The sequence below is a fragment of the Grampus griseus genome, assembly GCF_964374135.1.
Source record: "Grampus griseus genome assembly, chromosome: 1".
NCBI lineage: Eukaryota > Metazoa > Chordata > Mammalia > Artiodactyla > Delphinidae > Grampus > Grampus griseus.
This window is the reverse complement of record NC_139017.1, coordinates 148520617-148547055: the sequence shown is the minus strand read 5'-3', so window position 1 is coordinate 148547055 and position 26439 is coordinate 148520617. Positions and strand designations below refer to the sequence as shown.

At 43.2% G+C, this 26439-nt stretch overlaps 2 protein-coding genes, 1 long non-coding RNA gene and 1 pseudogene across 4 annotated transcripts in view; 1 reads left to right on the top strand and 3 right to left on the bottom strand.

Annotated features, from left to right (window-relative positions):
• ZNF691 (zinc finger protein 691) overlaps window positions 1–11781 on the top strand; it is a 45011-nt gene extending 33230 nt beyond the window's left edge. The window contains exons 2-4 of the transcript XR_014297618.1: window positions 2430–2489; window positions 8202–8341; window positions 11534–11781. The gene's annotated coding sequence lies outside the window, so the exon portion shown is untranslated. The remainder of the gene's footprint in view (window positions 1–2429; window positions 2490–8201; window positions 8342–11533) is intronic.
• Window positions 8210–21333, bottom strand: LOC309831620. The gene is made up of 4 exons (XR_014297619.1): window positions 21169–21333; window positions 20084–20173; window positions 12310–12390; window positions 8210–8252 (listed from the first exon to the last, which is right to left on the bottom strand). It is a non-coding gene; the product is annotated as an uncharacterized lncRNA (long non-coding RNA).
• Window positions 18547–18857, bottom strand: LOC309829632 (protein BEX3-like; annotated as a pseudogene). The gene has a single exon. The product of its transcript is annotated as a protein BEX3-like (transcript).
• Window positions 21334–23385: 2052 nt separating the features above from the next.
• SLC2A1 (solute carrier family 2 member 1) overlaps window positions 23386–26439 on the bottom strand; it is a 28304-nt gene continuing 25250 nt past the window's right edge. The window contains exons 8-10 of the mRNA XM_082671598.1: window positions 26221–26322; window positions 24817–25020; window positions 23386–24460 (exon numbers count right to left, since the gene is read on the bottom strand). Of these exons, the coding sequence (XP_082527724.1) occupies window positions 24260–24460; window positions 24817–25020; window positions 26221–26322 (507 nt within the window). The 3' untranslated portion in view covers window positions 23386–24259. The remainder of the gene's footprint in view (window positions 24461–24816; window positions 25021–26220; window positions 26323–26439) is intronic.

Below are 26439 nucleotides of genomic sequence, written 5' to 3'. Positions count from 1 at the left end.
TCAGTGTTTCCCTGAGTTCTGTGAGCTGTTCTAGCAAATAACGGAATCCAAGGGGGAGGAAGTCATGGGAGCCTCTGATTTGTAGCTAAGTTGGACAGAAGTTGTGGCTAATCATGGGGTCCTACTATTTGCCATTGGCCTCTAAAGCATGTGTGTGTGGGGGGAGGACTCATGGGAATGAGCCCTTAACCTGTGGGATTTGATGCGTCTCCAGGTTGATTGTGTCATAATGGAGTTAAGCTGTAGGACAACCAGCTGGTGTTGCGGAGAATTGCTTGTGAGGAACCTATCCCCCCACCACACGCACACATCTGGTGTCAGAAGTGTGAGTGTGGTAGTGGTGTGAAAGTAAAGGAGAAACACAGGAGGAAGACTGGGTTTTTCTAACTCAATAACCACTGAGGGAAATTGGGTGAAGGGTATACAGGGCCTCTGCACCATCTTTGCAACTACCCCTGAAGCTAAAATTATTTCAAAAAAAAATTAAAAAGAAAATAAACAAACCCCAGACTTTCTAAAATAAATGGTGTTTGGACAATTGATTATATATTAGGGAGAAAATAAAATTGGATCCCTATCTTACAATATACATAAAAGTCAACCCCTAGAGTATTAAAGACTTTAATATGGATAGAAAATTATTAGAGAAGACAGTATGGAAATTGTCTTTGTGACTGCAAGATAGGAAAATATTTCTTAATGTTCAAAAAAGAGCACACCAAAAGGAAGAAAATCAATAAACTTGACTACATTTATATTAAGGATTTTTGATTCACATAAAGAGAGTGAAAAGATAAGCTACAAACTGAGAGAATAATTGCAACACATAAAACCGAGTAAGATTTAATATCTAGGCTATATAAGTTACTTCGATACATCAATAAGAAAAGACAATTCAACTAGCAAAATGGACAAAGAAATGAATGGTATTTTCACTTAGGAGAAAGCATAAATAATCCATAAACATTTGAAAAAATTTTCCAGTTCATCTGAAATCAGGGAAATGAAAGTTGAAATCATAATAAAATCCAATTACACAGCCACCAAATGCAAAAGTTAGATAATAGTGAACGTTAGCTAGAATATGGACTAAAGGGAACTTTCACGTGTTGCTGATATTGGTGTAAACTGGAAAAGTTCCCTAGGAAAATAGTATGTCGTTACCTTAATAAGTTGAACAGTGCATACACTGTACAAGCTAGGAATTCTACTATGAGGTATACTTCCTAGAGAAACTCTTGCACATGGGCAGCAAGGGACATGTAGAAGAATGTTTATAGCTGCATTGCCTATAATAGCAAAACATACAAACAAACAGAGAGAACAAAAATGATGGCTTCATCACTTTGAGATTTATCTATGTTATTGCATGAAGCTGCATTTGATTTTCACCACTCTATTGTATGAATACTGTTGTACGGGGGGAAATGCCACAACTTATTTACCTATTCTTTTCATTAAAAGCCCTAAAGCCAGACTGTTTTACGGGTGAATCTTTACTAAACTTTCAAAGGAACAGATAATTCTTATCTTATACATGTTATTCCAAAGGGGAGAAATTATCCAACTCATTTTTGTTTTTTGTTTTTTGTTTTTTTTTTTTGCGGTACGCGGGCCTCTCACTGTTGTGGCCTCTCCCGTTGCGGAGCACAGGCTCCGGATGCGCAGGCTCAGCGGCCATGGCTCACGGGCCCAGCCGCTCCGCGGCATGTGGGATCTTCCCAGACCGGGGCACAAACCCGCATCCCCTGCATCGGCAGGCGGACTCTCAACCACTGTGCCACCAGGGAAGCCCCAACTCATTTTTAAGAGGTTAATATAATACTGATACCAAGACCACTTAAGGGCAGTAGAATGGACAACCTCATTTGTGAACATGCAGCGAAAATTCTAAATAAAATATTAAAATTTAAACCTAGTAGTAAATTTAAAAATAATGTATTACATACAACCAGAATACAGCTTATTCTAGGAATGTAAGGATTCTTGAAAATTAAAAACTGTCGTTGCTTTTGGCTTCCTAACCTAGTCCCACTACGTATTTGTAGGCAATAAATAGCACAGGCAAGGAGAACAATCCAAGCAGTAAGCCACTACAGTTACTGTGAACCAGGACAAATTATATGGAGGACCAGGGAATGAATGTCTGGGGTTCGTTCATACAGCAAGGCTAATGATTTCAACATACGGATAAAACAGATGTGCAGCTGCATGATTTATTAACTTTAACTAGGTTGAAGTTGACAGGGAAAACACCTGTCTTATGGATCCAGAACCCAGAAGCTCTCCTGGGTGTAAAGGCTCAGGATAATGTTTTTCTTTCAGGACATCATGTCTTTGTCTTCTGCATAAATCCCTTGTAGGTGCCTCCCCAGATCTTCCCCCAAGGTAGAGTTAACATCTCTAACTTCCACTTATTTCATTTGCAGGTGGTATTATTGCCTTAGAAGATCACAATTTTACAACCATCATGTAATGAATAGATTCAGGTAAGGATCATCAATGTATATACTAAAACTATTGGGTGAAAGATTGCTGCAGAACAGGAAATTTACATTGTTTCAAAGTATCATTCCATAGGTTAACTGATTAACTATAAAGAGGAAAAGGTAACTTTAGAGTAGAATTCTGATGGATACCACCTGAAACAAATTATCAAATTTACCATCACCAGTAACAAGGCAAACTGACATTATGTGCCTCTTGATGTGATGTGATGGGAAGTACACATCATCACACATATAGTATTTTTGCCAAAAATGATTCACCTGAATCTAATTGTTGAGGGGAAGGTGACCAAATCCAGATTGTGGGACATTCTAAAAGACAACTTCCCTGGACTCTTCAAAACCAGTAGAGTCATGAAAGACCACCTATGTGTGTGTGCATTGCATACATGCATGTGTATGTGTACTGTTCTAGATTAAAGATAAAGATAAAAGGATACTAAAAAGGCTTGACAACCAAATGCACTGTGGGATCCTTAACTGGATGGTAGGTCAAATAAGAAAAAAATTATAAAGGAAATTGGCGATAATTGATGAAATTTTACCATGTTATTGTATATTAAATATATTAATGTTAAATTCCTTGGATGTAATAATGGTATTGCAGATATTTAGGAGAATGTTCTTGTTAAAGAACTACGTGCTGAAGTGTTCAGGCATAAAGCATCTTCATGTCTGGAAATTTCAAATGGTTCAGCAAAAAGAGAAAAAAGTACATAGATGGATACCCAGATAAATAAAATGTGGCCAAACGTTAACAACTGGTGAATCTAGGTAATGGATAAGCTATTAATTCATTATACCATAAGTTCACCTTTTCTGGGGATTATTTTTCAAAATAAAAAGTTGGGGGAAAAAGAAAAAAGAAAAAACTAAAAAAAAAATGCATTACTACAGTTGGCAAAAGGCAAGGGCAGCAAGGGAGAAATGATATGCAGTGCAAAATTACAGAAACTTTAATCTTACTTGGTTAATCACCCACTGTGTTCTTGAAACCCTCACTTTTGTGGTCACAAAAATGGAAACATTCCATACTTTTTGTTTTTCTCCTCTCTCTTCATGAGGTCTGACTCATCTGAATAACTTCTCCTGAATTTACTTATTAGTGAATTTATTTCTTGGTAGTTAACCTTGATGCTTTTCCCACCTGCTATATAATAAACTCCCCTTCTCAATTCGCCCCCATTGATCAATGCTGTCCTTTCAACAAGTGAAATTCACCTTAATAGCTTAAAGGAGGAAAACTATATGATTGTTGCCCTCAGTGCAAGGAAAGCACACAATAAAATTCAGTGCCTCTTAAAAAGTGAGAAAAGAATTTCCTTAATATGAAAAGGAGCATCTGTAGCAAAACCTCCATCAAACCTCATACATTAAAGTACAAGTACGCTTATGAACCTTAGAAGCATTTCCTTTAATAGTGGTAATGAAGTAGACGATTAGGATGCAGGGTACTTCTATCACCACTAATGTTCAGTGTGATATTGGAGGTCCTGACCAACACAATAAGACCAGAAAATGAAAGAGTAACTCTAAGTATTGGAAAGGAAGAGATTTATTTGCAGATTATATGATCATTTGCATAAAAATAATCATAATAAGAATAGCTAATGTGTATTGAGTACTTAATATATTGCAGGAGCTGTTCAGTAAGCATTACATGTATAAATGCCACTTAATCCTACTTTAAAACAACCCTAGGGGATAGGTATAACTATTATCCCCATCTTACAGATAGTGACAGTAAGGCACAGAGAAGGTAAGAAATTCGCTCAAGACCAACCAAAGCAGTCTAATTCTAGGCCCTTAAGTTTTAATCACTCTTCTATATTATAACTTTACTGTCATGAACACAACTTGCGACAAAGAGAGGTATGAGAGGTAGTCAAGAGCCAATGCAATAAAATTAGTATGTCTTTAGAGCTAGAGGAGAAGGCGTAACAGTGGTTCTCGATATTGGCTACATACTGGAATCACTTGGAGAGCTTTGAAAAATCCTGATGCCCAGCCTGCAGCCAGACCAATTACATCTGAATCTTGGAAGAAGGGTGGAAAGGCCTTGGTAGTTTTTAAAGAACAATTGCACTAAAATGTCTTAAGAGAACTCAAGAATTCAAATTGTGGTGTAAGTTTCCTTTCTTGCAAGCTGGGTGAGGTTGCACACTCTGAGCAGATGAATTACAGAAGGGTGTAATTTGAACCCAGGAGAAGGATAGGGACTAGAAGTCCCACATTGTGGTGGAGACTGTAAAAAGGTCTCAGTGTATCCACATGCGGCTCAGATAGAGTCATCCTGAACCCTGCAAAGCTCAGGTGTCAAATCTCTGACTGATAATGACTTATTGTGCTAATAAATTGTCAACCCAATAGCCTTGACTTGTTTAAGGTGTCAATCTCAGCCTTCCTAAGAAGGTAACTATATCACAGCCAGGAACTGTTAAGCTGGTTACCTCAATGTGGCCTCCCTAGATGGTAACTCTATCATGATTGTGAATTGTTGACCCAGTAATCTGAAATCCCTGGAGATGGTAGAACTTCTTTCTCAGTGCGTAAGTGGCTTTTCAAGTCTGAAAAGGCTTAGAATTAAATATAGAAATGGGGACTTCCCTGGTGGTCCAATGGCTAAGACTCCATGCTCCCAATGCAGGGGGCCCAGGTTTAATCCCTGGTCAGGGAACTAGATCCCACATGCTGCAGCTAAGAGTTCGCATGCCGCAACTAAAGATCCCACATGCCACAAGTAAGACCCAGCACAGCCAAATAAATAAATAAATATAGAAATGATAAATAAATCAAACCTATCACATAAAATACTTTTGTGTTTAAAATAATTGTGTGTATGTGTTTGGTACTTAAAATGTAATTTTGAAATAATATGGCATATTGAAGAATCTAAGAGATTAGCCTAGTTTGGTAGATTAGACCTATGAAATGTAAGGAAATTTAATTGTTTGTAAATAATAGTATTCTTTTTTATTTATTTATTTATTTTGCGGTACGCGGGCCTCTCACTGTTGTGGCCTCTCCCGTTGTGGAGCACAGGCTCCGGACGCGCAGGCTCAGCGGCCATGGCTCATGGGCCCAGCCGCTCCACGGCATGTGGGATCGTTCCGGACCGGGGCACGAACCCACATCCCTTGCATCGGCAGGCGGACTCTCAACCACTGCACCACCAGGGAAGCCCAATAACAATATTATTTAAAAAAAAATTTTTTTTTTGGCCATGACGTGCAGCTTGTGGGATCTTAGCTCCCCGACCAGGGATTGAACCCAGGCCCTTGGTGATGAGAGCACAGAGTCCTAACCACTGGACCACCAGGGAATTCCCATGTAAATAATATTAGAATACTAGATCTACTAGATCTATATGTTATTTATTTATTTTAAAATTTATTTATTTATTTACTTGTGGCTGCTTTGGGTCTTCGTTCCTGCATGCAGGCTTTCTCTAGTTGCAGCAAGTGGGGGTTACTCTTCGTTGCGATGTGCGGGCTTCTCATTGCCGTGGCTTTTCTTGTTGTGGAACATAGGCTCTAGGCATATGGGCTTCAGTAGCTGCAGCACACGGGCTCAGTAGTTGTGGCTTGTGGGCTCTAGAGCGCAGGCTCAGTAGTTGTGGCACATGGGCTTAGTTGCTCTGTAGCATGTGGGATCTTCCCGGACCAGGGCTTGAACCTGTGTTTCCTGCATTGGCAGGAGGATTCTTTTTTTTTTTGTGGTATGCAGGCCTCTCACTGTTGTGGCCTATCCCGCTGTGGAGCACAGGCTCCGGACGCGCAGGCCCAGCGGCCATGGCCCACGGGCCCAGCTGCTCAGCGGCATGTGGGATCCTCCCGGACCGGGGCACGAACCCGTGTCCCCTGCATCGGCAGGCGGACTCCCAACCACTGCGCCACCAGGGAAGCCCTGGCAGGAGGATTCTTAACCACTGCGCCACCAGAGAAATCCTGATCTATATGTTATTTATATATATGTAACAAATTTTTGTTAAGTACTTGGGAAGAATTTGCTCACCAGAGATGAAACTTGATTGAGCAGGCATATGATGGGTGTAAAATGAAAAGAGAATACATGAAATTTATATTCAGTTTACAATGTTTAATGAAATTACATTTTATAAATTTTAAATTTTTTTTTTTTTTTTTTTTTTTTTTTTTGTGATACCCGGGCCTCTCACTGTTGTGGCCTCTTCCGCCTCAGAGCACAGTCTCCAGATGCGCAGGCCCAGTGGCCATGGCTCACAGGCCCAGCTGCTCCGCGGCATGCGGGATCCTCCCAGACAGGGGGCACAAACCCGCATCCCCTGCATCGGCAGGCGGACTCTCAACCACTGCGCCACCAGGGAAGCCCCCCAAAATGGAATTGTTTAACAGAGTTTAATTGTTCTGCCTGAGTTATCCGAACAATAATAAAAGATCTCCTTAAGCCTAATCATTATTTTTATATAAATATAATCAATTTATAAATAGAATAATATATTTGTAAGTTGAACTTTTAAGTTTTAAATAAAGCCAAGGTTTTGAGTTTGTAGATGAAAAAATTTAATATTAATTTAGAACTTAAAATTCTGTAGTCTTTTGTGCTCACAAAATCTACCCTCAGACATGAAAAAAAAATCACATCAACACTATTATTATCTGCATTTAACTGACGAAGAAATGGAAGCTCAGAAAGGTTAAGAAAACAGGAATCAACTCCATGCGTGTGTGGCTTTAAAGCCTGTGCTCTTAACCAGTGTGCATGTGGTTTCCCTGATGGATCAACCTCCTGAAAAGTCAAATGACTTTGGAATAATTAAGTAAACTATTTTGAAGTGACTTAAGCAATGTCTGCTCATATGCATTATAGGTTGACTTCACAGCTAAGCGGTCAATTTCAGCTCAAGGAAAGAGACTTTACTGGCTCATGTGACAGAAAATTCTGGCTTCAGGCAGGGTTGCTACAGACTCAAACCCTGCTTCTCTCTGTCCATCAGTCTGTGTTGAGTCCATTCAGACACAGGCTTTCTTGTGGCGCAAGATGACTGGTGCTATCCCTCTGGGCTCAAGGACAGCTGGAAAATGTGGCTGCCTCTCTCCCAGTGTTACCACAAAGAAATCATTGCATCTCACTGACTCTGATTAGCTCATGGGTCTATTCTGGAACTAATTACTGTGACCGAGAAAATGTGATGTTTTAAATGGCCATGCCTGGCGTCTCAGGTTGACCCCTAGAGTTGGAGGTGGAGTCAAATCCACCACAAACACGTGGGCTGAGAGTAGGGAGGGAGCAGTCCTGGAGAAGGGTGATTGGATGACAGTCAGAAAAAACAGATGTCCATTACAGTGGGCAAACTTTTCTCTTACTTAAGTACCTCACTATATCATTCACATGTACTGCTGACAAAGTCTCTTCCTTTTGGCCAGGAATCACGATACAACATTATAACTTAACTGTGTATCCTTTATTCTGCCCATTATTGCATTTTGAGAGCAGGGATATCTGTCTTTCCTTCCATCAGTGACCAAAATAAAAGCTGTTCAGGCATTTATGTAAATGAATGAAACCCAGATTACAGGAGCCTGCGTTTGTTACCTCAGAAGAGAAATAAGGAAGATGGGAAAGTGTTTTTATGGTATTGTGGGTGGTAGCTATGTAGTATAAGGAAGGTAAGTCAAATTCACCAGACACTTATTGATAACTTCTTTGTGTTAGGCTGATTCCTGTTGGGGACAGTGTTCCAGTGGCCTTCAAGGAGCAACCAGCCTAGAGGAAGAGACAGATGGAAGGTGTTGGTTACTGTGATTTGGTTTCGGCCCAGATCCATGTTACAATGGGCCACCATATAGCCCTTGGTAATGGGTTGAGTCCTGGAGAGGGTTGGGGTTATCAAGTGTAATGTTGATTGGGTTTAAGGTTTTTAGTTTCCATTTATTGAGCACCCCCATCAAGTTACTTATACCCAAGGCCTGGGGCCTGGGGAGTAGGCAGGTCAAAAGGCTCCCAGAGTAGGCCCAGGTCCTGGCTCAGGGTTAAAACCACCACTTCAGAGTGTGAAGAACCTAGCCACAAGATACCCACAAAACCACAGACATATGGGGCAAATTGAGACAAAGCAGAGACCATGCTTCCAGACACCCAAAGGAATGGAGCATTGTCCCAGAGACAGCATGTCTACAGACATGGAAAGGGTACTGCTTAGTTCCAGAGCAGGGGTGTGCAGGGTACCTGAGCTTGAGACTTTGTGAAATAGAGTTGATCACACTTTTTACTTTGGCTGTTCAGAGGAAGGACATCTTTATCAAACTGCACCCATTCTGAAAACCTGACTGTGGTCATTCAGAAGCCAAGGCTTGCATAGGAAGTGGGGGAAAACAGGAGTAGAGCTAGAGAAGGAGCCATTCAGGCTCTATGAGAGAACAGCTCATTCCTTTTCCCTCCTACCTTCCTGGAGGGAGAGGCTAGTGATAGAAGGCAGCCCACCATGATACTCATTTCTCAGTGTATGTGGGTCTGAGGTAAACATGGAGAACTTCTTAAGGGTGAACAGGGAATAGCCTGCCCTCCTGGTCAAATGGTAACCCTGCTGCTGTTACATATGGGCCCAGGACGGCTGCCCATCACTCATCACTCAAGGCCTGCCAGACAGTTCCCTTGACCCAGATGCCCCAGGTAGGGGATGGAAGAGAACCTGAATAGGGAGCTGGTACCCTGTCAGCACAACAGGAGCAGAGTTAGAAAACACAACCCCAAGGGAAGCCAGAGGAATACTAATCTGGACCCTCTGGAAAAGTTGTCTTCAAACTGGGTATGCATACCCCTGGGGGTTCACAAAAACTTTCCAAGAGGTATGTGAGCATATTTAGCTTACAGGGAATCAATGTAAAGATGCTCAGCTTCCAGGTGTACTCTTTACAAAAATTAATCTGACTAAGAGGAGTGATGACAGCAAGATGGTAAAGTAAGAAGCTCAGACTCCCTTCCCCAACAGAGACATTGACGTAACAATAATAGACAGTCCAAAAAGCCTTTATGAGAATTCCAGAAACCAGTGAAGAAACTCACAGTACCCAGGCAAACTAAAAGCCAAGAACAGCTACACTGAAACAGATAAGAGGAACCATTTCATTTCACTCACAATAGCCCTTCTCCCAAGCTGGCACGGCTTGGAGCACTCAGGAGTAGAATAGAAATCATAGAGTGAGTGCTCTCAGACCACAGTGGAATTAAACTAGAAATTAGCAACAGAAAAATGGCTAGATAATCCCAAAATACATGGAATTTAAAGTATTAAATAAACTTTAAATAACACAAAACTTCTAAACAACACACAGGCCAAAGAAGAGATATCAAGAGAAATTTTTAAATGTTTTGAACTAAATGAAAAACACAACTTATCAAAATTTGTGGGATGTAGCAAAAGAAGTGCTTTGATGGCACTGAATAACATATATTAGAAAAGAGGGAAACTCTAAACTCAATAATCTAAGCTCTACCTTTGGAAGTTTAGAAAAAGAAGAGAAAACTAAATCAAAAGTAAGCAGAAGAAAAGAAATAATAAAAATTAGAGCAGAAATCAATGAAGCTGAAAACAGGATATCAATAGAGAAAATGATCAAAACCGAAAGCTGGTTCTTTGAAAAGATGAATAAAGTTGATAAGCCTCTAGCTAGGCTAACTGAGAAAAAAGAGGACACAAATTTCTAATATCAGAAGTGAAAAAGGGGGCATCTGATCCCATGGACATTAAAAGGATAATAAAGGAATATGAGCAACTCTATGCCCACAAATTTAATAATCTAGATGAAATGGGCCAATTCCCTGAAAGATATAAACTATCAAAACTCACATAAGGGGCTTCCCTGGTGGCCCAGTGGTTGAGAGTCCGCCTGCCGATGCAGGGGACACGGGTTCGTGCCCCGGTCCGGGAAGATCCCACATGCCGCAGAGCGGCTGGGCCCGTGAGCCATGGCCGCTGAGCCTGCACATCTGGAGCCTCTGCTCCGCAACTGGAGAGGCCACAGCAGTGAGAGGCCTGCGTACCGCAAAAAAAAAAAAAAAAAAACCTCACATAAAAAGAAACAGGCTATCTGAGTAGGCTTATATTTATTAAAGAAATTGATCAATATTTAATAACTTCCCCAAACAGAAAGCACCAGGCCCAGGTGGCTTCATTGGTGAATTCTACCAAATATTTAAGGAAGAAATTATATCTATTTTCTACAATTCCTCCAGAAGACAGAATCAAGAAGGACTACTTCCTAACTCATTCTATGATATCAGCATTATGCTAATACCAAAACTAGACAAAGACCTTACAAATACAGAAAACTACAGAAAAATATCTCTCATGAACATAGATACAAAAATTCTCAACAAAATATTAGTAAATGGAATCCGACGATGTATTCAATATAAAAAGAATTACAGAGGGAGGATTCTGGGAAGATGGCAGAGTAGGAAGCACCTGGAATCTGTTTCCCCACCAAGACAACAATTGAACTGGCAGAATCTGTCTGATGTAACTATTTTGGAGATCTGGCTGGAGTCTACTGAAAGCCTGCAACTTACAGGGGAAGGCCTGGATGATAAATAGCAGTTAATTCTGGTCAATTTCAGCTCTTAGCACAGTAGCAGGTACTCATCCTCCGCTCCAGCCTCATAGCAGGCAACACACACATTTCTTGGAGTAACCTACACAGAGCTAGTGGGAGCCATGGTGAATAAAAAGGACACGGTCCTCCAAATATTGGGGATCTGTGCTCTGATTGCTGCTGCTGCTTTCTTTTTTTAAAATAATTTTTATTGGAGTACAGTTGATTTATAATGTTATATTAGTTTCAGGTGAACAGCAAAGTGAATCAGTTATACGTATACATATATCCACTCTTTTTTAGATTCTTTTCCCATATAGGTCATTACAGAGCATTGAGTAGAGTTCCCTGTGCTATACAGTAGGTCCTTATTAGTTATCTATTTTATATATAATAATGTGTATAGGGGCTTCCCTGCTGGCGCAGTGGTTAAGAATCCGCCTACCAATGCAGGGGACACAGGTTCGAGCCTTGGTCCAGGAAGATCCCACATGCCGCAGAGCAACTACTAAGCCTGTGCTCTAGAGCCTGTGAGCCACAGCTACTGAGCCCGCGTGCCACAACTAGTGAAGCCCACGCACCTACAGCCCGTGCTCTGCAATAAGAGAACCACTGCAATGAGAAGGCTGCGCACCACGACAAAGAGTAGCCTCCACTTGCCGCAACTAGAGAAAGTCTGTGCACAGCAATGAAGACCCAGTGCAGCCAGAAATAAATAATAATAAATAAATATTTTAAAAATCTTTAAAAAATACTGTGTATATGTCAATCCCAATCTCCCAGTTTATCCCTTCTCCCCTTTTCCCCCTGGTAACCATACACTTATTTTCTATGTCTGTGACTCTATTTCCGTTTTGTAAATAAGTTTATTTGTACCATTTTTTTAGATTCCACATATAAGCAATATCATAAGATACTTGTCTTTCTCTGTCTGACTTACTTCACTCAGTATGACAGCCTCTAGGTCTATCCATGTTGCTGTGAATGGCATTTGATTGCTGCTTCTGATCACAGAGGTGCAAAGAGAAGGGCAGCTATTGTTGTATCTTCCCCCACTGTCACAAGCCACTCCCCCTCTGGTTCAAGTGACTTCCAGGTGATTTAAAGGACCAGCACCCTTTTCCTGCCCTTCATTTTTCTTTTTCTCCTTTTGGAGCCCAGATATTAAAGACTAGGAGATTCAAAAACAACTGAATATATGGGGAAAATTAGAATGTGACTGTACATACCCAGGGAAAGATGCAGGTCCAGAAAAGACCTGAGGAGACCTTAAGTTTACATCTCAGGCTGATCTGTGGCGCAGAGACAGCCTACAATAATAAAACAAAAAAAACAAACAAATCCATCAAGTCCTGGGGATGGGAGAGAATATGATTTCCAAAGTTACCACATTAGATTCAAATGTCCAGTTTTCAACAATAAAAAATCACAAGGCATACAAAGAAACAAGAAATCATGGCCCATTCAAAAAATAAAAAAATTTTAAAAACCAACAAAAACTGTCTCTGAAAAAAGCCTGATGGCAAATCTACTAGAAAAGACTTAAAACACTTGTCTTAAAGATGCTTAAAGAACTAAAGGGAGATGTAGAGAAAGTCAAGAAAGTAATCTATGAGCAAAATGGAAATATCAATAAAGAGATAGAAAACCTAATAAGAAGCCAAAAAGAAATTCTGGAGCCAGAAGTTATAATAACTGAAATGAAAAATTCACTAGAGAGATTCAAAGTCACATTTGAGCAGGCAGAAGAAAGAATCAGTGAACTTGAAGATAGGACAATAGAAATTGTTAAGTCTGAGGAACAGAAAGAAAAAAGATTAAAGAAAAGTGAACAGAGGGCTTCCCTGGTGGCGCAGTGGTTGAGAGTCCGCCTGCCGATGCAGGGGACACGGGTTCGTGCCCAGGTCCGGGAAGATCCCACATGCCGTGGAGCGGCTGGGCCTGTGAGCCTGTCCGGAGCCTGTGCTCTGCAACGGGAGAGGCCACAGCAGTGAGAGGCCCGCGTACCACAAAAAAAAAAAAAAAAAAAGAAAAGTGAACAGAGCTTAAGGGAACTGTGGGACAACATCAAGCAGACTGATTATATGCATTGCAGGAGACCCAGCATGACAAGAGAGAGAAAGGGACAGAGAGAAAATTTGAAGAAAACAGTGTTTGAAAACTTCCCAAATTTGATGAAAAATATGAATATAAACATCTAACAACCTCAATGAACTCCAGGTAAGATGAACTCAGAGACTCATACTGAGATATAAAAGCAGCGGGAAAGAAGCAAATCATCACACAAAAGTGAGTCTCAATAAGATTTTTGGCAGATTTCTCATGAGAAACTTTGGAGGCCAGAAGGCAGTGGGCCAACATATTCAAAGTGTTCAAGGGAAAAAACTGTGAACCAGAATCCTATATCTGGCAAAACTGGCCTTCAAAAGTGAGGGAGAAATTAAGACATTCCCCAAGAAACAAAAGCTGAAGAAATCAATCTCTATACTTGATCTGCAAGAAATGCTCAAGGGAGTTCTGCAATGTGAAATACAAGGACATTAAACAGTAACTTGGAGCCATATAGAGAAATAGAAATCTCAACGGAAGTAAATACATGGGCAGTTACAAAAGCTAGTATTATTGTAACAATGGTTTGTAACTGCATATTTTGCTTTCAACATGATTTAAGAGACTAATACATTTAAAGAAAAAAATCTAATTAGTCTAAAAGCTAGTAGTCTTGTAACTGGTTTGAAACTCCAAATTTCATTTTTGACATAATTTAAGAGACTAATGAATTTAAAAGAATTATTAGTTTATGTTTTGGGGCACACAGTGTATAAAGATGTAATTCTGTGGCATCAACAACCAAAAGGGGTGGGGATGGAGATGGAAAGGAGCAGAGTTTTTGCATCTTATTGAAGTTAAGTTGTTATAAATTAAAATTAGAATGTTATAAGTTAAGGATGTTCAATGTAGTTCCCATAATAATCACAAAGAAAAGAACTACAGAATATAAACAAAAGAAAATGAGAAAGGAATGCAAATGTTTTGCTACAAATAAATCAACTAAACACAAAAGAAGACAGTAACACAGAAAATGAGGAACAAAAAGCTATGGAGCATATAGAAAACAAGTAGCAAAATGACAGAAGTAAGTCCTTCCTTATCAGGAATTACTTTAAATGTAAATGGATTAAGTTCTCTAATCAAAAGACAGAGACTGGCAGAATGGATAGAAAACACATAATCCAACTATATGCTGTCTACAAAAGACTCACTTTATTTTATTTATTTTTTTAAACTTTTTATTTTATATTGGAGTATACATATACATGTATCCATTCTCCCCCAAACTCCCCTCCCATCCAGGCTGCCACATAACATTGAGCAGAGTTCCCTGTACTATACAGTAAGGTCCTTGTTGGTTATCCATTTTAAATATAGCAGTGTGTACATGTTCATCCCAGACTCCCTAACTATCCCTCCCCCCACTTTCCCCTTTGGTAACCGTAAGTTTGTTTTCTATGTCTGTGAGTCTGTTTCTATTTTGTAAGTAAGTTCATTTGTATCATTTCTTTTTAGATTCTGCATATAAGGGATGTCATACAATATTTCTCTTTCTCTGTTTGACTTACTTCACTCAGTATGACAATCTCTAGGTCCATCCATGTTGTTGCAAATGGCATTATTCCATTCTTTTTAATGACTGAGTAATATTCCATTATACATATGTACCACATCTTCTTTATCCATTCCTCTGAAAAGACTCACTTTAGATCCAAAGACACAAATACAGTAGATTGAAAGTGAAAGGATGGAAAAAGATATTCCATGGAAATAGTAAGCAAAAGAGAGCAAAAAGACAAAATAGACTTTATATCAAAAAAGGTTACAGATTACTAGGGGTATTAGCAGAGGTAAGGGTGTAAGAAAAAGCAGGCCAGAGAGTACAGAGTTTTAAATGGCAGGCTAGGTATTCTTTCTGCAGTGTACAGTCATCAAGGCCATCCAGCAGGGAGGAGCCATAATCCTAGACCTGAGTGTGAAGGATGAAATGAGAAGAGTGTGGAGGAAGTCAACTTGGTTGAGGAGTTATTTCAGTTTACTCAGAGAACAATATACCTTTTTCCATAAATGTCCTGATATAAAATACCTCTAATAGGGCCTGCCTCTGAAAATATGTCTCAAAGAGTTAGACATGATTTTTGAAAGTATAAAATGAAAGGCTAAAGCTTGGCCCAAGCTCCAGCACCTATTGCCCCAAAATAAAATAACAAATAAATGTACAGATTTTGACCCAGTTGCTTTTGTTCTAATTGGTTTTTAAGAGAGCCAGCATAGGTTGGCTGTATAATAATACAATAATAATAAAACACAACATTGTAAATCAACTATACTTCAATTAAAAAAAGAATTAAAGGGCTTCCCTGGTGGCGCAGTGGTTGAGAGTCTGCCTGCTGATGCAGGGGACACGGGTTCGTGCCCCGGTCTGGGAGGATCCCACATGCCGCGGAGCGGCTGGGCCCGTGAGCCATGGCCGCTGAGCCTGTGCGTCCGGAGCCTGTGCTCCGCAACGGGAGAGGCCACAACAGTGAGAGGCCCGCGTACCGCAAAAAAAAAAAAAGAATTAAAAACAAATAAACAAACAAAATGATTATAGTAACCATTGAATGAGCACTTGCTATGAGCCAGGTACTGTAAGTCTTTCCTCATTCAATACTCACAAACCTGTGATGTAGATTCACTTATTATCATCATTTCACAGATAAAGAAACTGAGTCTAAGAGAGGTCAGAGTCAATATGCAGCATTACTTAGATTAAAATGCTGTGCTTTCTATTTCAAAATCATGTCTCTACCCATTGCACTTCATGTGCTTAAGCAGCTGTGCTTGGCAGACAGCGTATAGCATTGCCCCTAGGGATGATGATGTGACAAGAAAAGAACTGCTTGACTTCTTTGTGTCTTGATTTGTTCAGCAGTAAGTGGAAATAATAACTGCCTTTTCATCAGGCAGAGTAACGGGAGATAAGACTGTTTTTCCCTCTTGGTTTGATTGCAAAAGAGGCCATGTCCACCCATAGGTGTGAATGGAAATAAGAGGCCACTTACAGAGTGTGGTTTGTGTTGGTGGCCCAAGTGCAGTTGCCTCATCTATACAATGGGTATAATAATAATAGTGTCCACCTCCTAGGATGTTTGTAAGGATCCAATGTATTCATACATGTCACAGATTTAGGACAGTGCTTGACAAATAGCACTCGCTATCTAAATACTAGCCATTACTGGTATTAAAGATAGAAACTTGGCTACCAGGGATCACTGTGGCCATAAATATATGTAACCTCCAAGCAGAGATAGGGAGAAGCCTCACTCACCCTGGCTTTTTCTCAGTAGGCATTTAGTTAGGAAGATTAGCTAGCTATAATCTTGGCCAATAGTAAGCAGAGCGCAAAGAAAATGACAGGGATGGAGAAATAACGTTATCAGAAAATAAAAATAGCTCCTAATTTTTACCATTTCTACAATCAAGCACCACATTAAGAGTATACCAACTTGGTCTTGCCTAATCCTCACAGTTCTGTGGGGTAGGTGTTATTAACTGTGTCCTCTGTCAGCCTCCACTCCCACCTCTGTAAAAAGACAATAGAAGGTGATGGGAGAGGTGGGGGGAGGGTGGTCCTGCTGGGCTCCTGGCCAAGCAGCTTCTCTTGGCTCTCTCTGAGGCAGGAAGCGCCTCTTCCACAGGACATCAGTGTAAGCCTGAATAACAAAAAGAATTTCTCCCTCCTAAGCCATGGCACATCAGTTGCACAGAAATACCACTTTGGGAAACAGTCTTCAGGAGAGCCTCGATGAGCTCATACAATCTCAACAGATTACCCCCCAACTTGCCCTTCAAGTTTTACTTCAGTTTGATAAGGCTATATATTCAGTGTTGGTACAGAAGGTCAGGAACAGAGTCAATTCCAGGCCTGTGTATGTTTGGCTACCTTCCCTAAAGAGTTACTGAGATTTCAAACGTCTGAAACATTATCTGCAGGATTGAAGGGCTCTCTAAATACCTACAGATTCTGCGATAATGTATGGACTTTTGTATTGAATGATGTTGAATTCAGAGAGGTGACAGAACTTGATAAAGTGAAAATTGTAGCCTGTGAGTGGGACCTCTCTGGTGGACAAGTGGCTAAGACTCTGTGCTCCCAATGCAGGGGGTCCGGGTTCGATCCCTGGTCAGGGAACTAGATCCCACATGTCGCAACTAAGAGTTGCGCATGCCGCAACTAAAGTTTCCTCACGCGGCAACCAAAATAGATCCCGCAGGCTGCAACTAAGGATCCTGCATGCCACAACAAAGATCCTGCACGCAGCAATGAAGATCCCATGTGCTGCAACTAAGACCCGGCGCAGCCAAATAAATAAATAAATAATTTTAAAAAGTGTAGCCTGCAATGGTAAAAATTCTGGCTCCAATACTACAGAATGAATAGAAAAAAACTGGCTTTTTAATGCCATCCTGTTATTGTTCATCTCTTTTCGAAGAGAAGCATAGGAGACTTTTTAAAAAATTTATTCTAGCATTGCAGAAATGACTACACTGTGCCGTACTATCAGAGAATTCCAGTAGAAAGAAGCTTATAACTCTGTACCCTCTTACATTACATTTATTATACATCATGAAGAAACAGAACTTTCTTTTTAATGACACATCAAACACTGTTGCCTTCCTAAGACTATTCTTTAATAAATTCATTTTAAAACAAACAAACAAAAAGTGATGGGTATTCTTGCCTGGGCAATATGACCCCAGAGCCCACACTTCTAACCTCTACCCTCAGCTTCTTTGAGGGTTTACCACTGGGAACCAGACGTCAAGGTGGGGGGTCAACAGGCTGGGGTGGAGGTGGGGGAACTAAGACACGCCATAATTACACCACAGTCTGCAGTAGGGTTTAAGGAAATAAATTATAGGCCCCCAGTACTTTGAGTTTCCTCGTTTAAAATCAGATTTTAAACCCTAGGCCACAAGTATCAATGGTACTTTCTGAGAAACTCTGATTGAAGCCTGTTGACACAAGTGCTTTTGAAAGTTCAAAACACCAATAGATCTTGTACCCTCTGCTTAGAAAGAAAGGAGGGAGGACAGAGAATATCTACTTCCCAGGTTTTATAAAGTTTAGGTTAAATTTATACTTATTCTTGTTTTTTTGGGTTTTTTTTTTTTTTTGCTTTTTAATTGCTTTATTAACTTCACATTTTCCATGCAAATGGGTGAACCTCTCAATCTGAGTTTGTTGACAGAAACTCAGATTGGGTGCCAAGGCAATCTCCAATTAGAAGCTGGTAACACAGAACCCACCTGACATGGAAATTACGTAAGGTTCACAGCAAATGGATCAGAAAAGGTGTATCAGGAAAATGCAAGAGAAAAGAGAACAACAGTGGGAATCACAGTACTAATCTCATGGAAAATGGCAGGAGTCAATGCATAAGGCAGAATTCATCATGATGGTCATGGTGATTAGAGAGCTCCCCCATAAAGATATGTAGACAATTCCTCAACTGCAACTCCCTAAGTTTTCTCCTGATTTCGCTCATCTCTTCATGAACATTTCCATGTAATCTCCATCTCCACCCATCCCATCTTTGACCTGCCTATTGGGTATGGCTCATCAGAAATTAGGGGCAAGTTGGCGAGCCTGTCCCCGTCTATTATTTCCTGCCGGCTGGTGGCCTTCGCCCCCTCCCAAAAGGCGGTTTTCCTTTCCTTTTTGCACAGGCTGCTCCATTTCTTCGTTTCCCTGGGCCTTCCTTGCTGTCTCCTGCTCCTCCCGATTCCCGCCACAAGTGCGCCACCGTGAAACTTAATACTTATTCTTTATACTTATTTCTATCTTGCAGAGCAGTAGAAATTTCCAAGACTCGTTACTGGGAAAGGCAGTGAAATTTCTGTAAGAGTCAGAGGTTTGTTTTCATAATTATCTTCCATGGGTTGTTTTCCCCTTACAATATATTTTCATTACAGAAAACTATATGTGTTGCAATATAGGTCCCCTCCAAGTTGTAAAGTCTGTCACAGGAGGGTGGATTTGCTCACTAACTCTATGATAACTAACCTGCTAAGCATAACTGCATATTATAATGAACACAAACAAAATACCAAAACTGGGAAGTTTCTTCTTACATTAAAAAAAAAACCCAAAACAAAACCCAAAGTCCTCATGTGATATATGAGGCCCTACACGATCTAGCATCCTGCCACCTCTCTGCCCTCATCTCCCTGTCGCCCTGGTCCAGCCATCCTGGCCTCCTTGCTTGTCCTTCAACACACCAGACATGGTCCTGCCTTTGTACCTTTGGACTTGCTGTTCTCTTGGCTTAGAAAAGCCTTTCCCCCAGATTATGCATATGATTTGCTCCCTTACTTCATTCACATTTGTTCAGATATCACACCCTCAGGGAGACCTTCAAATTATCTCATCTAAAATCAAGCCACCCACTTCACCCTCACATCCATCATCTTCTATTCTTTGGTTTGCCTCTTCTTCCCCATAACACAAATCATCATCTGATACTTTATTATACGTTTGTTGATTGTTGATTGCTGGGTTTTCCCCACCAGAATGTAAGCTCCATGAAGGCAAATCTTTGTTTTGTTTGTTGCTGTATCCCCAGCCCTAGAACAATGCCTGGCACCCAGCAGGTGCTCAATAAATGAATGAAGTGAAACTAATGAAAAGATATGGGTTCCATGACAGGAAAGAGCTTGCACTGGGAACCCTGCACCAGGTGGTTTAGGAGATGCCGACCATCAGAGCCAGAGATGACCTTGAGAAGGGAAGCAATCCCTGGGAATTCACAGAAACCTGGGGGGTGAGTACCAGACTTTATGAAGGGGGTGAAAGGGGGAATATGGAGTAACTCTAACTGACACATGCATCACACACACATTATCTTATTTCATCTTAATATCACAACAGATGAGGAAATTGAAGATCAGAAAGGTGAAGTGACTTACCCATGGTTATTCAGCTAAGTAGCAGAGCCTCGATCTGAAGTCAACTCTGTCTGACTCTAGAAACCATGTTCTTTTCAAGACACCACACAGCTGAGGAGAAAGTTTGGCAAAGAGTGTGTGTTCAGTTAAGTAACAGTTGAAGGAATGAACAAATGCTTCATAGAGAAAGTGTTAATTTGGTCTTTTTTGAGATCAAACAGCCTTATGGAGAGACCAAAGGCAGACCTGGAGAAAGAAAGAGATTGAACAAAAAGTTTTAAGATTAGATAGTTAGGTGAGGAGCTGTCCAGGGAACACTGAGTACATCAGCTTAGCTGGATCTTAGAGTGTTAATGGAGCATTTTGGGAGATAAGGTCTCCAAGGACCCAAATGTGAAAGATCTTGACTGCTTGCTTATGGAATTCGGACTTTACCATGAGACGGTGGGGAGCATTAAGCTGGAGAGTAATGTGCTCAGACACTGCTTTTTGCCTTTTAGAAAGATCACCAAGATTGCAGTGTGGAGAATGAGGGGAAAGAGACAGGAAGCAGAGAGAACAGTGAGGAGGTGCTGCAGTGATCCCCAGAGAGATGATGAGTGGTCTGAACTAGGGTCAGCAATTGAAGTGGACAGAAGGGGTCAGATTTGTAGGTGACTTAAGAAATAAAAATCATAGAATGAGAAAGAGGGCATTAAAATGTAGTTTTCAAAAAAAAAAATGTAGTTTTCACAGAAGAGAATGAATATTCTCTCCCCATTATTAAGAACACTTTCTGAATTGTTGGATTTTCTCCCTAAAACTGCAGTGGAAGAGCTCAGATCGTGGAACTTCTTTAGGTCTAAATTCACTCAGTCTGTGGTGGGAACCGGCGACAAAGGAATGACTTAGCAGTTGCCTCTCCACTGGTGGAATAACAGTCAACTGTACAGTGTGGTGAGGGCTTTGATGGAGGAAATACAGGACAGTGTGGGGTCCAGCGGGGGAACCTGATGTAGGTTTCCAGAGAGAGGAGACTTGTGAGCCCAAAATATGCAAAGGATCTCACAAAACTGTCAGTGAGCTAAGCACTGGAAAAGAAGGGAGTCTGGGAGCAGCCCCGTTACCTGTTTACCCCTTTTCGTCACAAACCGTAGGCGTCACCTTATGCGCGATAAGGTGTCCCAGGTGAGCTACATTCTCCAGGATGAAAGCGCTAACCCAGCCACGGTCGCCAGCTCCTGGAGCAAACTCACTTCCCAGAAGACAGACATGCTTAGCGTCCCTCAGAGGCTCCTGGACCACCGCCCAGGGCAGACAGGCTGTGATTGGTGGGAGCTTGGGGCCCGCCCCTCACCAGCCCCAAACTGCGGTTCTGATTGGTGGAGAAACAGCGTAGCCCCGTCTCTCCCGCCAGTCGGCAAAGGAGGCTACCCAGGTGGGTGCGCGACTGCTGAGGGGGCCCTAGAGCACCTATGTTACGGTCTGGGAGAGATGGAAGATCTCCCCGGCCCCAAATCTTCTACACCCGCGATGGACTGCAGTCCCTAGAGAAAAGGCGTCAAGGGACCGGAAGCTGTGCTTCCCGGAGCATTGTGGGCCCAGGCGGGGGTGGGCCGGGTCTTCCGGCGCCTGCGTGCACCTAGCAGTTTGGGAAATGGTGGCCCCCGGCACGTTGGTGTAAGCCCTGTGAGGGGCGGGAACCCGGGAGTGGGTTCTCGGGCATTTTCAGACCAGGGTGTGGAGCCGTGGGCTGGGGTGGGGCCGGGATGCTACCGGGCGCCGCCCCGCTTTGGGGCCTCCTCGGGCGCCACTGCTTTGCATCCTTAAGCTCAGGCCTCTAGCGTGCCCCTTCCGCCCCAACCCCACCCCTAGTCCGTTTCCTTCCATCCGGTGGGAACAGCAGCAGGGGTGCCACCATAGGATTTTAAGAGCGCCGAGTGCGCACCTGGCATCCTGGGCCCCTGACTCCTCTTTGCATTACCCCTCCCGGGGCCCCTGCGAAGCAAGAGCTAACTCCTTTCAGCAGAAGCCTGCTGGGGCCATGTGATAAGGCCTCCTCCATCGCACCTGGTCCCAGCCCTTCATCGGTTAACCACCCTGCCCCCAGGCTCAGGCAAGGCACAACCCTTCTCCGAGCCTCACTCCTGATTTGTGAGATGGGGATGGCTAACTCCTCAGATTCTCTGTACCGAATGATAATACACACAGGCACTGCCAATTACGATGTACCCGTTTTCCCTTCTCACCCTCTCCGTACAACCCCGCTTCATGGCAAGCAGATTTTATAGTTTAACCTGTGTGCAGTTATGAAGGCTTCGACAGGCATATCCACCCCACCCCCCGATTTTGTCAGCCGAGCCTCTAGGGACAAATATCCTTGGTGCTTTTATTTCAACTGTTTTCTGAGTGCCTGCTCTGTGCCAAGCACTGTATTTAGTACTGAAGACCCAGATGAACCAAATTGACTTCTTTCCATGAAATTGAGACTAGTGGGGGAAATAGGAACTTGTGATAAAGGTGGTGATAAAAGACATGTGATAAAAGATACAGTGCCACAAGAAAGGAACAAATGAAGTGCTCTTGAAATTCAGGGATTGGGAGAAGGCGGTTAGAAGTCTTTAGAGGGTGTGCAGTAGCCTATAAGCTGGATCAGAGGGGGCATTCTGAATTAAATAGATGGGAGAAGGCAGCTTGACAGCTCACTCTGCCCATGCAGTGAACATGGTTCATTTTGCTTTGGAGGGGCTGGGGGTTTGGGGTGAGGAGTGGGGTATAGGGTGGGGGGTGTGCAGTATAATTTTTTTTTTTTTTGGCCACGCGGCTTGCGGGATCTTAGTTCCCTGACCAGGGACTGAACCTGGGCCACCACAGTGAAAGCGCCGAATCCTAACCACTGGACCACTAGGCAGTTCCTGCAGTATAATTGTTAAAAGCAGGGGTTTTAGCGTATTTGCTGTGAGACTTCAGGCACGTTAACCTCTTTGAGCCTGTCAACTGTACAGAGATAGTACCTACCTCACATTCAAGATAACGCGTATTATCTTGATGCCTGAGCATCAAGGTCAGCACATAGCTGTCATTTTTTTGAATACCAGCTATCCTACGTGAAGGAAAATGGGAATGCCTCGAATGCCAAGATTTTTAGATTTTTCTCTAGGTAATAGAGATCAAACAGATTTTTAAGCAGTAGAGCGTGTTGATCAAAGGTGCTTGGAAGTGACAATCTTGGAGTCAAAAAGTCTGAAGCCGCTCTAATAGTTGCTTCTTTCCCATTCCCATCCAAATCTGTCTACCCTCAACCCATATGCATTTCAGAACGATGTTTCTAAAAACCAGCCATTTATATCTGCTTAGGTAAGTTACAGAGTAAGGTGGTGTATTTACAAGTTGGTTTGTCCAGATATACTATAACTTAGTGTCTGTATTTAATATTGACAACCAAAAAATATATATAAATATCTTCCAACTATACACAGCAGGGCAGGAGTGTTCACGTCTTCTTGAATAGTGAGTTCTCAGTTTCCCATGGCCCTCCTCTCTTGGTGACCGTCTGGCCCTCAGTGCAAAGGAGACTAGCACCTGGCAGCCCAGTCTGGCCCTTCCCCTCTCCTCCCTGTACTCCAGTGCTCCCAACTGGTCTCAGGCAAGGGAAGATTAATTTGAGTGGTTGGGTAGGAAGAGACAGGAATGGGCGAATCCTAATGGAGCCTGATCCCGGAGCCTGATCCCTAGGTGGGGAGACCCAGGCCCACAGAAGGAGTGGCCAGAGCCACCTCTTAGGGTAGAAGACTCATGGTTCGTAGTTCGATTAGTGTGTCCTTGGGTCATAGGTCCGGCCCTACAGATTAGCTTGGCAAAGAAGGCAAGTGTCTAGGCAGGGCTTGGTCCCCACCCTCAGGCACTGAGCCATTCAGGGTGAAGCCAGGGATGTGGATAAAGGAGACTCTGGCTGATAAAAAAATAATAACAAAATCAGTAATAAAAAAATTATAAAACCTGTTGCTTGTCTGAATAGATCTGAGCAACAGTCATGTTAAAATCCTGGAGCCATTAAAAGTCCTGAATATTCTTCTGGACATCACTACTGGCTGAAGGAAAGAGCCCCAGGCCCAGCTCTGCTGAGATCTTGTCAGTTTGAAAGTCTCATCCAGCTGCCTGTGCTCCGAGAGATCCTTGGGCTGCTGGGAGCAGACCGGGCTGGTGGTGTGGGGCACCTCACACTTGTGAATCAGCTCCCAGGGGGTGGAACAGCTCCTCGGGTGTCTTGTCACTTTGGCTCGCTCCCCCCTGCCGGAAGCCGGAAGCAATCTCATCGAAGGTCCTGCCTTTCGTCTCGGGAACTTTGAAGTAGGTGAAGATGAAGAACAGAACCAGGAGCACGGTGAAGATGATGAAGACATAGGGACCACACAGTTGCTGAAAGATACACAGAAACACTCGGTTGGAGACCTGACCCTACATCGGGCCGTAGGACCTTGGCTAAGTCACTTTACCTCTGGGCCTTTGATCTGAAAAAGGGAACACCCACCGACAACCCAGGAGCATTGGGATGTTAGTATTAGACTCTGCGGCAGCTGGCATGTGATAGGAGCAGTTTCCCACAGCAGAGCAGAACAGAAAATTCAAAGATAAGGAAAGAACCCTGTGTGACTTGGGCTTCTGAGCCCCAGCATGATTCCCGTAAGAACGGTAGGGACAGCATTTTGCACAGTACTATGGGGTCCTGCATGCAGGAGAGAAATGCTGAGTGTGGGCACTCTGGGAGTTCTCACCTCCACATACTGGAAGCACATGCCCACAATGAAATTTGAGGTCCAGTTGGAGAAGCCAGCGACAGCAATGGCAGCTGGACGAGGGCCCTGGCTGAAGAGTTCAGCCACAATGAACCATGGGATGGGGCCGGGGCCCACTTCGAAGAAGGCCACGAAGCCAAAGATGGCCACGATGCTCAGGTAGGACATCCAGGGCAGCCGCTCCTGTTGAGGACGAGAGACGGGAGGAAAGTTAGATTGGGCTGTGCTGGATCCTCAGAAGAAACAAACTGCAAAGGCAGCCCAGGGCAGGCCTAAGAGCTCTAGGCTGGAAAGCAGGAGGCCAGGGTTGATCCTGGATTTGCCGTGTGACTTAGGTACCCTGTGCCGGGTCTCGGATTCCTCATCTGAACAAAACAGTTTAAGTCCTGTGTGGTCTGCCCTCCCAGAATGGTCATGTAGTTGCGTGTGGAAGGCGCTAAGAAGAGGTCCCTGGGGTCCCCTGGCTCTGGCTGTGGAGCAGTCTGCTTACAGTAGGAGGATGTGGAAGAACATTCCTGGGGGTGGGTGTCAGAAGACTTATAAGGTGCCCTACTCGGGACTGGCACAGAGCAGGCATGTGGTTTTACGTATAATCATTCTCGAGGAAGCTGCAGTAGAAAAGTTCTATGGGCTTCGTTCCAGATCCCAGATCAGCCGCTCATTGCCTACGGTATTGCCAGGCCTCTCGGCCATCACCGCACTCTAAGCCTTGGTTCGGCTGTAAAATGAGTGTACTGGTGCTTTCCTTGCCCAGGTGTTGGACAATCAAGCGTTGTGTGTGAAGTGCCTGGGACAGGATCATCACAGAGATTACAGTCACGGGCTTGGGGCCAGCAGACCTGAGGTTGACTCCTGGCTTCATCCTTTATCTGCTATGTTACTAACCTCACTGGGGGAGGCTTCCTCACCTGAGAAATGGGAATATTGACTGAACTACACCTGTGCGTCGTGAGGACTGAGTGAGATGAGGCATGTTTCCACGCCTCTGTGGTGAGGAGGGCATTACTTTCTAGGGCTGTTCTGAAGATGAATTGAAGATGCAGAGAAGACTTTGAAAAATTTAGTATCAGGCAGAGTAGCTCCTGGGGAGAGAGAACTTGAAGTCTGGGGCTGGAGGTGCGGTGGTGAGAAAGCACCAAGCAGCGAGGAGCCATTTGAAGACAGGATGGGAGCGGGATGGAAGAAGCCAGCCTTAAGAGGCAGAAGGTCAGGCCCACGCCCGGGATTGTGAGGGGTGCAGAACCAGGGCGAGGGCAGCCCCGCTGCCAACACCTGGCCTCCAGTGCTGCTCGCCAGCCTGGGGCTGAGACAGGCACTTTGGGGTCTGATGCCCACGTGAGCTCCCCCCACCTGCCGCCTGGCCCCCCGAGCAAGGCAACTCACCAGCAGCGCCAGCGCGATGGTCATGAGCACCGCACAGCCTGCCATACCGGCCAGGCCTATGAGGTGCAGCGTCCGCCGGCCAGCTCGTTCCACCACAAACAGCTGTGGGCAGAGAGGATGTCAGTGCAGCCTGCCTGGTGCCCCTCTGAACATACCCCTTCCTCCGGGAGGGTGGCCCCCAGTGCTGGGAAAGCCACGTGGCACTGCAGAGATGGATGC